This window comes from Peromyscus leucopus, chromosome 3 (genome assembly GCF_004664715.2).
Source record: "Peromyscus leucopus breed LL Stock chromosome 3, UCI_PerLeu_2.1, whole genome shotgun sequence".
Classification (NCBI taxonomy): Eukaryota; Metazoa; Chordata; class Mammalia; order Rodentia; family Cricetidae; genus Peromyscus; species Peromyscus leucopus.
The window spans coordinates 115018373-115032058 of NC_051065.1; the positions used below are offsets into that span (position 1 = coordinate 115018373).

Genomic DNA, 13686 nt, shown 5'->3' on the forward strand with positions numbered 1-13686 from the left:
TGTGTACCATGTGTGTGCGGTGCCCATGGAGGCCAGTAGAAGGCATTGAGTTCCCCTGGAACTGGAGTTACAGGTGGTTCTGAGCTACCATGTGGTTGCTGGGAATTGAACCTGGGTCCTCTAGAGGAGCAGCCAGTGCTCTCAAGCTCTGAGTGGGCTCTCCAGCCTTTGTCTTTGTTGTTGTTTTACTGTTTTTGGCTACAGCAATCATGGTTGGTGAATTAATATTTTAATTTTTGTTTGTTTTTTAAAATCTTACTGAGCTACAATTTCCTCAACCGCAAAATGATAAGAGAAAACTGAAAGGAGGGTAAATGAAATTACTTCCTGTGTGGAATACAATGGATCTGTTATTTCTTGTGTTCTAAGGGGATTTGATTGCTCTGCTGTCAATCCATCTGAAGACACAGGGGTGTTAGTCACAGCAAAATTAATGAAATGCTGCCATTACAGATACACAGCTTCCAAATGGCCCAAGTGATAGAAGAGCTCGTCTTTGCTACCCCTTGACAAAGGTATTTGCTCTACTTCTCACTTAAAAAGGAAACAAAACCAAAAGAGTAACAGTCAGGAGCTGAACTACCTTTTGTCAGAGGTTTGAGATCAGGGGGACAACAAGAGAGCATGCCACAGGGAGTTGACTCTAAGGCCCCAAGCAAATACCAAATGCACACTTCATGTTTATTTATTTGTTTGTTTGTTTGTTTGTTTTATTCTATGTGTCTTTCACATCATGTATCTTGATCCCAACTTCAAATCCACCCTCCACCCCTGCACCCCCTGCAGTAAAATAAATTCAAGAGAAAAAAGGAAGAAAATAAAATTAGTAAAATAAAAAAAGGGAAGGAACTAAAAATCGCATCATGGAAACTGCAGTACTACCCAACAAGTCACACTGTGTACCCCTTTGTCCATACATCTCTACTTGCAAGTGTCCACTGCAAGGAATCGTTGATCTGGTTTGAGGCCCCTGGTCTCCACTACACATTCTTGATTCTGGGCAACCACTAGAACTCTTCCTGCTGCTGCCCTGTGTTGTGGAGATCCTGCAGCTTTGGGTCTGTGGGTCAGGTCCCTTCATACGCTCCCACAGATCATAGATGGGGTGGATGTTGGGGCAGGCCAAGTCTGGGTCTGGGCCTGGGCAGCTGCAGGGTTGGTCCACCAGACAGGAAATGGGGACAGCTCTCCCCCGGTCACAGTTTCAGGGCTGGCTCTCCTATATATGTGGTAACAGTGTTGGCTCAACTGTGCTGCCCTGGTGAGGTGCAGGGCCTGCTCTCCTGAATGTCGTAGCTGGTGGGGGTCACAGATGGCTCTCTCATACTTATGACCACAAGGCCAGCTCTCTCACCTGCCCCAGGTGTTGATGGTCAGTGGGGGAGTGTAGTCAGAAGTTTTCTCTGGTCCCACCAGCCCTGCAGTCACTTATATAATAGTCACTCAGAAGCTTATATTAATTATAACTGCTTGGCCATTAGCTCAGGCTTATTACCGACTAGCTCTTGCACTTAAATTAACCCATAATTTTTATTTATGTTTAGCCATGTGGCTTTGTACCTTTTCTCAGCTTTGTCTTGTCATTTTGTTTCCTCTGTGTCTGGATGCTGACTCCTGACTCAGTCTTCCTCTTCCCAGAATTCTCCTTGTCTAATTATCCCACCTATACTTTTTGCCTGGCTACTGGCAAATCAGCATTTTATTTATTAACCAATCAGAGCAACACACATTTATAGCATACAGAATGACATTCCACAGCAGTTCCCATTTTCAATCTAATCAAAAAGGAAGGTTTTAACTTTAACATAGTAAAATTACGTATAATAGAACAGTCATCAAGCAAGAATTACAGTTACAATATCTAGTCTATTTGTATTTTGTAAATTCAAAGAAAATATTCTATTAATCTTACATTTGTGAGTCTAAAGTTTCATATCTAATTTATCTTTTATCATAACCAAGGAAAATTACAACTATCTAGTCTTCAGCTACATCAAAGACACCAGAAGGACATATTACCTAAGTAAATAGGAAGTATATTGTAAGCAACTTCCAAAATTCTGGAAATGACAGAGACAGCTGGCTGCCTAAACAGTCACCCAAAGTTCCTCTGTAATGTTGGGGCATCCATCTTCAGTCTATAGGCCTAGAGCCTCTCAATCGCTTCTCCCTGTGTCATGTAGAATGTCTGGCAGTTTCTTCTGCAAAGCAGGAACCTGAAGGACAATCTCGCCTTGCAAAGTTTAGTGGTCACCTTCCTATGGGTTCTGCACATCCAGTTGACATAACATTTTGTCAAGCAGTTGACGCAAGAGCACTTTTTTGCCCAGTGGCTAACTTTTGCCGCAAAGAAACCAAACTCCATAATGAGTTTCTTCAATGCCTATCTCCTCCTTGAAATAATTGGTACTGCCAGGAGCAGATGTGTCTCACTGTCCAGAATTGTTCAAATTCTTTTTTTTTTTTAGTGGCCAATTAATTTAATAACTTTTCAAAAACAGAGTTAATATGCATTTGTATGTATGTTTACACACACATCCGTCAACCTTCTGCAGAAGGAGACTCCTGGGACACCACAATGACTATTATAGGCACAGTTGGTGCTTCCAAAGGCTGCCACGCTGTTTAGACTTCTGGGTGCATTCCGCAGTGCCCGTGTCTGGGAAGCCCCACAGGCAGCAGTGGCTTTGGTTCATGTCCACCTGCACGATGCAGACACCACTTCGGTTGAGCAAGTTCACATATCCAGGTGTCTGTAGAGCCTATGACTTTTCTCTTTTTTATTTTGGTTGCCATGTTTTTTCCAGGGCTTCCCAGCCACATGGTTCTCAGCGCTCACAGCAGCTGCACTCAGCAGGCCACTCCCGGGCTTGTAGCCCATCACAGCCTAGACCCCTTTGGTCAGCGCTCTGACGTTCTCCTGATGGAAAAAGGCTTTATCGACTCCATTTTCAATCTGTTTGGCTTTTTGGTTTCTGCCCGGCTGGAGTTGTATTTCTTCAGCTTTTGTTTTGTTCTCTAGGAGTTGCTGATGTTGACTCTGGAAGGCCACAGGATCTCTTCCAGGAGGAGGGTGGCAGTACAGTAGTTTACCTTTGACATAGTTCTTTAGGATGTAACGAGCAGAGCAAGGCTGGTCTGGTTGTCCATGTGCCGTCATGAATCCTCACATGCATCCATAAGCCGTCAACAGCTCTTCTGAGGTTGAGGGTCGGTAGGGGTCTTCATCTTCTCCAGGCTTTATAATGTTAATACCATAGGTAGCTTCCAAAACATGGCGTGGGATATTCTGGCAAACTAGTGATACAGGGGGAACGTGATCTCTCATCTGGTCAATTGGGAGGATCCCATTGCAAATCATCTCTGCTTTGGTAGACACAAAGGATGGCATCACCAGGCCCGGGCAGTCACACAGGCAGAGGCTAGGCTCCTCATACAGAGTCTGGAAATGCTTGGTGTGGCCATGTGTGGCAGACACAGACACTTTCTTGTTGCCCATGATAGTGTTGATGGTTGAGCTCTTACCAACATTAGGGTAGCCCACCAGCCCGACAATTAGCTGTCCACCTTTCACCTTCTTCCCAGTGTGGAGCTTCTTCAAGAGCTCTAGCAATTCCTGCTTGGACAACAGGTGGCTACGATTGTTCATGGGCTGGCTTTCTGGAATTGTTCTGTTCTGAGCCTCAGAATCGACGGGACAGTGTTCCTTCCAGTCCTGACCACAGTCCCCCTCCTCAGGGCTGCTGTCTTCTTCCGAACATGTCTGCCAGTCCTCCCCCTCCTCCTCCTCCTCCTCCTGACAGTCCTCATACTCACTGTCGTCTTCGTCACTTGCAGACCCCTCACTAAGTGAGAGCAAATCTCTGAGCAAATCTCTGCATGGAGTTTCATTCTCATCCAAACTCGAGTTTTCAGACTCAGCTCTGCTGGCTTCTCCAGCAACACTGTTGCCTTGGTCCTTAGAGTGAATGGTTTCTGCCAAAGCTGCCCAGAAAATAACCTTCACACCTTCGTTTTTAAAGTACGAGGCCCAGGCAAAGCGCTGCTCAGCAGTCCACAGGTCTGCTTTGTTTATCAGAATGACATTTTCCTTAGCAGCATCTATCTCCTTCACATAACATTCCAAATCCTCACATCTAAACAGGAGTGGGTTTCGAGCATCTACTATCTGGACCACAATATCACTTCTCGCAATGACCCTCCAGAGCTGGCGCCAAAAGTCCAAATTTCGTTCAAAGGGAGTCAATATCAACTTTTGTTCCTCTTCTAGCCAGACAAGCTGGTGTCTCCATTTTAGGAAGTTATCTTTCTCTGCCTGTTTCAGTTCTTTGGGGCTCGTTTTTCTGTCCCAGTTTGGTCTCCTCCGTATACACAAGAACTGTCTGTTTTCTTCATGGAGTTTCTTAATTCTCTGGCTCTCCTCAAAAGACAGCAGTCCAGTTCTAGCCTCAGGGAGTACAAACTTGATGTTAAGCTTCTCAGCCACAAACTCAGTCCCTGCAAGTTCTGCAGTTGCAAGGAAGTCCTCAAGGGAGCTCTGTTCTGTTCACTGACTGAAGATTAAGGCGGCCCCAGTCATAGCCATCATTGAGTTCACTCATGTGCAACCAGGAGCTGGTATGACGGTGGCTGCAGCTTCGCTGAGTCTGATGCCGGATAAGTACCCGGCCCAGAGACCCGCTACCTGGCGCTCTCCTCCGGCCCATAACAACTCCACAGTGGTACGAACCTCCTCCAAATTCTTAAAACATTTTAAATGCCATGTTCTGTAGGTCTTTAAAGTGTTTAAAGATGACCTATCTATCTAAAATATATCTCTGCTTGACCTAGAAAACATACCTAATATGACTATTATTTGATTATCATGGAGGACCAATTATTAATCTGCATTTCTTAATTATCCATTACAATTTAAATGAGGTGCACAAACATTCCCTAAACTATAGTAAAAATATATATACTGTATAACAAAATTAACTTTAAATTTGTATCAATAAACTAAAACCCATAGCAACGTAAAATATTTTAAGTAAACTGTCACTCTTTAAAAGTAGATTCAATGATCTACCCTTCTTATCCTACCATATCTATATCATATGTATCTATATCAGGGGAGGGCTGATTTCCCCTGCCTATGCCACCACAGGAGAGATAAGAAATGGGGGCAGCTCTCCCATGCTCACATCTTCAGGGCTGGCTCACCCACACTTGCACAAATAGGGTTGGCTCTGTTGTGCTGCCCTGGTGAGATGCAAGGCCTGTTCTCCAAGTGTTGTAGCTGGTGGGTGTCTGGGTCAGCTCTTCCACTCTTATGACCACAAGGCCAGCTCTCTCACATGTCCCAGGCATTGATGGGGGGGCAGCTCTCCCCTGCCCATGCCGTCACAAGACCGATGGGTAACGGGGGCAGCTCTGCCATGCTCACAATTTGGGGGCTGGCTCACCCACACCAGTTCTAGTAGGGTTGGCTCTATTGTGCTGGTCTGGCAAGGTGCAGGGCCTGCTCTCCTGAGTGTTGCAGCTGGTGGGGGTCACAGATAGCTCTCTCATACTTATGATTACAAGGCCAGCTCTCCCACCTGCCCCAGGTGTTGATGGTCAGTGGGGGAGTGTAGTCAGAAGTTTTCTCTGGTCCCACCAGCCCTGCAGTCCTGCAGCCACTTATATAATAGTCACTCACAAGCTTATATTAATTATAACTGTTTGGCCATTAGCTCAGGCATATTACTGACTAGCTCTTGCACTTAAATTAACCCATAATTTTTATTTATGTTTAGCCATGTGGCTTTGTACCTTTTCTCAGCTTTGTCTTGTCATTTTGTTTCCTCTGTGTCTGGATGCTGACTCCTGACTCAGTCTTCCTCTTCCCAGAATTCTCCTTGTCTAATTATCCCACCTATACTTTTTGCCTGGCTACTGGCAAATCAGCATTTTATTTATTAACCAATCAGAGCAACACACATTTATAGCATACAGAATGACATTCCACAGCAATTCCCCTTTTCAATCTAATCAAAAAGGAAGGTTTTAACTTTAACATAGTAAAATTACATATAATAGAACAGTTATCAAGCAAGAATTACAGTTACAATATCTAGTCTATTTGTATTTTGTAAATTCAAAGAAAATATTCTATTTATCTTACATTTGTGAGTCTAAAGTTTCATATCTAATTTATCTTTTATCATAACCAAGGAAAATTATAACTATCTAGTCTTCAACTACATCAAAGACACCAGAAGGACATATTACCTAAGTAAATAGGAAGTACATTGTAAGCAACTTCCAAAATTCTGGAAATGACAGAGACAGCTGGCTGCCTAAATAGTCACCCAAAGTTCCTCTGTAATGTTGGGGCATCCATCTTCAGTCTATAGGCCTAGAGCCTCTCAATCGCTTCTCCCTGTGTCCTGTAGAATGTCTGGCAGTTTATTCTACAAAGCAGAAACCTGAAGGACCATGTCGCCTTGCAAAGTTTAGTGGTCACCTTCCTATGGGTTCTGCACATCCAGTTGACATAACATTTTGTCAAGCAGTTGACACAAGAGCACTTTTTTGCCCAGTGGCTAACTTTTGCCACAAAGAAACCAAACTCCATAATGAGTTTATTCAAAGCCTATCTCCTCCTTGAAATAATTGGTACTGCCAGGAGCAGATGTGTCTCACTGTCCAGAATTGTCCAAATTCTTAAAACATTTTAAATGCCATATTCTGTAGGTTTTTAAAGTGTTTAAAGATGACCTGTCTATCTAAAATATATCTCTGCTTGACCTTGAAAACATACCTAATATGACTATTATTTGATTATCATGGAGGACCAATTGTTAATCTGCATTTCTTAATTATCCATTACAATTTAAATGAGGTGCACAAACATTCCCTAAACTATAGTAAAAATATATATACTGTATAACAAAATTAACTTTAAATTTGTATCAATAAACTAAAACCCATAGCAACGTAAAATGTTTTAAGTAAACTGTCGCTCTTTAAAAGTAGATTCAATGATCTACCCTTCTTATCCTACCATATCTATATCATATGTATCTATATCAGGGGAGGGCTGATTTCCCCTGCCTATGCCACCACAGGAGAGATAAGAAATGGGGGCAGCTCTCCCATGCTCACATCTTCAGGGCTGGCTCACCCACACTTGCACAAATAGGGTTGGCTCTGTTGTGCTGCCCTGGTGAGATGCAAGGCCTGTTCTCCAAGTGTTGTAGCTGGTGGGTGTCTGGGTCAGCTCTTCCACTCTTATGACCACAAGGCCAGCTCTCTCACATGTCCCAGGCATTGATGGGGGGGCAGCTCTCCCCTGCCCATGCCGTCACAAGACCGATGGGTAACGGGGGCAGCTCTGCCATGCTCACAATTTGGGGGCTGGCTCACCCACACCAGTTCTAGTAGGGTTGGCTCTATTGTGCTGGTCTGGCAAGGTGCAGGGCCTGCTCTCCTGAGTGTTGCAGCTGGTGGGGGTCACAGATAGCTCTCTCATACTTATGATTACAAGGCCAGCTCTCCCACCTGCCCCAGGTGTTGATGGTCAGTGGGGAGTGTAGTCAGAAGTTTTCTCTGGTCCCGCCAGCCCTGCAGTCCTGCAGCCACTTATATAATAGTCACTCACAAGCTTATATTAATTATAACTGTTTGGCCATTAGCTCAGGCATATTACTGACTAGCTCTTGCACTTAAATTAACCCATAATTTTTATTTATGTTTAGCCATGTGGCTTTGTACCTTTTCTCAGCTTTGTCTTGTCATTTTGTTTCCTCTGTGTCTGGATGCTGACTCCTGACTCAGTCTTCCTCTTCCCAGAATTCTCCTTGTCTAATTATCCCACCTATACTTTTTGCCTGGCTACTGGCAAATCAGCATTTTATTTATTAACCAATCAGAGCAACACACATTTATAGCATACAGAATGACATTCCACAGCAATTCCCCTTTTCAATCTAATCAAAAAGGAAGGTTTTAACTTTAACATAGTAAAATTACATATAATAGAACAGTTATCAAGCAAGAATTACAGTTACAATATCTAGTCTATTTGTATTTTGTAAATTCAAAGAAAATATTCTATTTATCTTACATTTGTGAGTCTAAAGTTTCATATCTAATTTATCTTTTATCATAACCAAGGAAAATTATAACTATCTAGTCTTCAACTACATCAAAGACACCAGAAGGACATATTACCTAAGTAAATAGGAAGTACATTGTAAGCAACTTCCAAAATTCTGGAAATGACAGAGACAGCTGGCTGCCTAAATAGTCACCCAAAGTTCCTCTGTAATGTTGGGGCATCCATCTTCAGTCTATAGGCCTAGAGCCTCTCAATCGCTTCTCCCTGTGTCCTGTAGAATGTCTGGCAGTTTATTCTACAAAGCAGAAACCTGAAGGACCATGTCGCCTTGCAAAGTTTAGTGGTCACCTTCCTATGGGTTCTGCACATCCAGTTGACATAACATTTTGTCAAGCAGTTGACACAAGAGCACTTTTTTGCCCAGTGGCTAACTTTTGCCACAAAGAAACCAAACTCCATAATGAGTTTATTCAAAGCCTATCTCCTCCTTGAAATAATTGGTACTGCCAGGAGCAGATGTGTCTCACTGTCCAGAATTGTCCAAATTCTTAAAACATTTTAAATGCCATATTCTGTAGGTTTTTAAAGTGTTTAAAGATGACCTGTCTATCTAAAATATATCTCTGCTTGACCTTGAAAACATACCTAATATGACTATTATTTGATTATCATGGAGGACCAATTGTTAATCTGCATTTCTTAATTATCCATTACAATTTAAATGAGGTGCACAAACATTCCCTAAACTATAGTAAAAATATATATACTGTATAACAAAATTAACTTTAAATTTGTATCAATAAACTAAAACCCATAGCAACGTAAAATGTTTTAAGTAAACTGTCGCTCTTTAAAAGTAGATTCAATGATCTACCCTTCTTATCCTACCATATCTATATCATATGTATCTATATCAGGGGAGGGCTGATTTCCCCTGCCTATGCCACCACAGGAGAGATAAGAAATGGGGGCAGCTCTCCCATGCTCACATCTTCAGGGCTGGCTCACCCACACTTGCACAAATAGGGTTGGCTCTGTTGTGCTGCCCTGGTGAGATGCAAGGCCTGTTCTCCAAGTGTTGTAGCTGGTGGGTGTCTGGGTCAGCTCTTCCACTCTTATGACCACAAGGCCAGCTCTCTCACATGTCCCAGGCATTGATGGGGAAGGCAGCTCTCCCCTGCCCATGCCGTCACAAGTCAGATGGGTAACGGGGGCAGCTCTGCCATGCTCACAATTTGGGGGCTGGCTCATCCACACCGGTTCTAGTAGGGCTGGCTCTATTGTGCTGGTCTGGCAAGGTGCAGGGCCTGCTCTCCTGAATGTTGCAGCTGGTGGTGGTCTGGGTCAGCTCTCCTCCTTTTATGACCACAAGGCCAGCTCTCCCACCTGCCCTAGGCATTGATGGGCATCTCTCTCCAGCCCATGCTCCTATGTGGCAGATGAGGGGTGGGGCTAGGTCTCCCATGCTCATGTCCTTAGGGTTGAGCCTTGCTATTTATTAAGTTGTGCTTACAAAATTGTTATTGGCCCACTGGCTACCAATAAATTCCTAAGATATCTGTCCTTTGATCCTCCTTGTAACTAGCAGCAACTGAAAGCCAATGGCAGTCAGTGTACCCAAGCCTGAAAATGCTTCATTGGGATGCTTGTGGTACTGGATTCTCACACTGTTTCTATGACTACTTGTCCTCAATGCTCTCTGGACCGTCTTTTGCTTTCTCATCAGTTGACCCAGTAATCGGTGGCAATATCCACGGACTTCATTTCCCCATCTGTTTCAAGAACTTTCGGTGGCTGTCAAATCCTGACGAAAATCCTGGTGGGGAAACATGCAGAGACCCCAAAATAAGAGTGGTTGGGGTATGGGCACGTGCTAGGGAGGGCAGCAGGAAACTGGCATTCATGAGTGTGCAGTGTGAAGGAGCAAAGCACTATTACCAGAGAAGGATGCATCGATGCTAGACACTCCCCCAGCCTTTGCCCAAGAGGACTTTGAAATTTCCAAGCCAATTCCTCTTCCTTTCTTCTAAATAGTATAGCCTCTTCTAAGAGAGAGGGACCAAGATAACCTTCATACTAAAGCCTAAGAAAGAGAAGATGAGGGAAGAGGGGGAAAAAATTACTCATAGGCTAGGGAGTGAGGAGATTTTTGTTTGTTTGTTTGTTTCCTCCAGAATGTATTGAGGAAATCTCTGAGGAATTGCTGGGTAAGGATGAAATGTCAGAAAAGGAAAGAGAATTTTGATAAGTGTTGCTCAAATATTGGGGCTCTCTTTAATGTGCCTTTTAAAAGAATGTCTCTTTCTGCACTTGAACTGTCTTTTCAAATTTTCTTCCATAAGACTGAGCTATATGGAAATCTCAGGCAAGTTAAGACATAGCCAACATGCGTTTTATAAAAGCAGCATGGCCCAACGAGACGTCCTGAGTCAGACTGCCTTTGTGCCCTGTTTAAATGTGTTAACTGCGTGAACCAAGCTTGAGTCACCCCATCACTTTCTCTCTCTATTGTCATCTGCAGAGCAGGGAGAGCAAAATTTGCTCATAGCTAGGATTATTTCATAACTGTATGGTACATAAGAATTATTCTGTGATTGCTGTTCACATTATCTTTATGAGTGTTAGAGTTGGAAATATTATATAACTGTACTGAAGACTGCATGGTCCAGGAGTAGGACTGCCAGACAAAATACAAGATGCCTTGTTAAAACAAAATTTTAGATAACTAACAAATGCCTTTTTGGATAAGCCTGTCCCAATTATTGCATGGTGTATACTAAAAATGTATTTATAGTTTATTTACTGAATCTGGAAGCTGCAAAGAATGCTACTGTGATTCAAGCTCACGTTTTTGGGTTGTTTTTTTTTTTTTTTTTTTCCAGTGTCACATCCACAGACTTCTGCCTCTGGAGGACTGTGCAGGGCTTTAGAATGGAATGAGCATGATGTGCTTCATAGTCACCCGACAGAAATGCCCTGAGGAACCACACTGCGGTTTCCTGTGTGTATAGAACGTGTCTAATGCAATGTGAGTAAGTTACTCAAGCACTCAGTTAGGTTAATGGTATTGTCCTCCTGTTATAGCGGCGAAGACTGGGAGCCCAGAGTACTTACTAGCCAAAGACCTAACAGATGGAAGTGACAGCGTTCCAGACTCAGACACGTGCTCTACTCCAGTGACCTGTCACTTTAGGGTGTGAGTCTGTTTAATAAAATGGACTATAACAGAATGTCTGAGACTGGCTGGCTTACAAAGAACATTTGTTTAGTGTACAATTTTGGAGGCTCTGACATTGGAGAACATTTCTTTGGCAACTGCCTGGTTTTAGTGAAAGCTCTTTAGGTATTTCCAACATGGCAGAGGGCATCCATGGTAAGACAGAGCAAGCATGCCAGGGAGAAGATGCCTCTTAGAACAAAGCCACGTCCACAGTATCTCTGATCTATAACTGGACTAACCCACTCGTGTGAGCAGAGGACTGGTGGCCCACCAGCTTCTAGAAGGACCACTCTCGAATACTATTACATTAGAGTAGATGGGGTGGTCAGGAGAGCATTGTGATATGAAAGTAACAGGTGAATGTGGGGGTACAGAGCTGGGGGAGTCCAGGAGGGGGAAGAATCCACCAAAACTAAGAATGTATGCAAATGCCGTAAAGAAATCTGTAACTTTGTAAGTTAAATAAAAATGTAAAACCAATTAGAAATAATTAGCATAAAAATGACTTGAGGGAACAAGGCTTCAGAATCTAAATTTAGGGGATGCAGCCACACTACTGATGTTCCCTTCTTAGGGCAGGTTCGCCGGGGAAGGTTTATGACATATAGAAAAGGCAACCCACTGTTATCAGGGAGTCTCTAGAAAGGGGCCAGATCTATACAGGCAATTGAAGGCTATCACCTATCCTCTGCCAAGCTCAACCTTATAGACTTCCAACATGTGGAGGCTCCAATGCAGAACCAAGGCAGCTGGTGTCTATCCACCACTTGTCCCCTGGATGGCTGCCAGTACTGTACTTATGAAGGGAAGGGAGCAACCCCCTCCCCTTTATTCCCGAGGCTGACAGCCCAAGCCATGTGACCTGTATAAAATAGTGTAAAGGCCCCACATAATACTTAAGCAGTAGCTTATTCACCTCAGTTCCATCAAAGCCAGGTGTACTTTATGGATCTTTCCATATTTATTTTGAGAATAGAATCTCCCTGTTTGATAGGACTCTGCTGGTAGATCCCAAATGCAGAAATAGGTCCTGTGATCTTCTGTTCAACTCTTCCCAAATGCCACTGGCATTTTTCATTCCTGAGTATCCACTCATCCAGTTGAGGTAGTCATATCTTCAATGATCCCCGAGCATCTGGGTCCATCCACTGATGGCAGTGATTTTGCTTCTGGCTGGTGAGAGGAAATGGGCAGGCCTCTCACTCAAGAGACTAAGTGCTTACCTACAATGACCCTACCAGGCCCTGTGAAAACTGAAACTCATGATTATTTAGGCCAATGGCTCTCAACCTGTGGGTTGTGACCCTTTGGAGGAATTGAATGACTCTTTCACAGGGGTCACCTAAGACCATCTGCATATCAGATATTTACATTACAATTCATAGCAGTAGCAAAATTACAGGTATAAGGTAGCAACGAAAATAATTTTATGGTTGGGGTCACCACAACATGAGGAAATGTATTAAAGGGTGCCACCATTAGTAAGTTTGAGAACTCTGGTTTAGGCTTTTATATTTATAGGACATGAGGATACCTTCTCTCAAAAACTAGCAAATTCTGTGCAGGTTAAATATCCCCTGTCTGCAATGCTTGTAAACAGATATGTTTCCAATTTAAAAGAACTTTTGATTCTGGATTTTCAGGTTTAGAATGATCACCTTGTCTTGATTAAGTTTTCTCAAGTTGAGAAGACGCTAGAGTCATCTGAGAAGAGAAAAACCTCAATCAAGAAAATGTGCTCGCCGGGCTGTGGACAAGCCTGTGGGCATTTTTTTTTTTTTAATTAGAGGAATGGCCCAGCCCATTATGGGTGGTGCTACCCCTAGGAAGATGGTTCTTAGTGGTATAAGAAAGCAGGCTGAGCAAGATATAAGGAACAAACCAGTAAGCAGCACCTCTCCATGGCTTCTGCATCAGCTCCTGTCCCCAGGTGTCTACCTTGCTTGAGTTCCTGCCCTGACATCCCTCAGAGATGGACTGTTACCTGGAAGTGTAAAATGAAATAAACCCTTTCCTCCCCAAGTTGTTTTGGTCAATCTTTATCACAGTAATAGGAAGCAAACTAAGACCTACAGTTGGAGAATTGAACTATGAGAAAATATATAGGAAAGAAAAGTGAGATTGTTGAACACATGCTCTTTGAATTTTGAGATTTTCCAACTTCATCATACTGGCCTCTTAATATAGGGTGCATATTCCTGTGTGTGTATGAGAGACACAGGATAAGAGAATAGGAATTTTAACTAGTTAGCCTTCCACATTCATCTAGGGAATGATGCTTTCATTTTACAAATCTAGCCATGTATTTCTTAACCAGTGTTCATTTGGTAAAAAATGATAGAAACTCAGCTCAAAGTAACTTAAACTAAAATGGGATGCTGTT

At 43.1% G+C, this 13686-nt stretch overlaps 1 protein-coding gene across 1 annotated transcript; it reads right to left on the reverse strand.

The window, feature by feature from the left end:
• Window positions 1-2599: 2599 nt before the first annotated feature.
• On the reverse strand, window positions 2600-4711 carry LOC114695402 (large subunit GTPase 1 homolog). Its single transcript, XM_037203446.1, is given in 2 exon segments — window positions 2600-4546; window positions 4548-4711. Coding segments are annotated over 2 exon segments (1968 nt in total). The 5' UTR covers window positions 4707-4711; the 3' UTR covers window positions 2600-2737.
• Between the last annotated feature and the right edge of the window lie 8975 nt (window positions 4712-13686).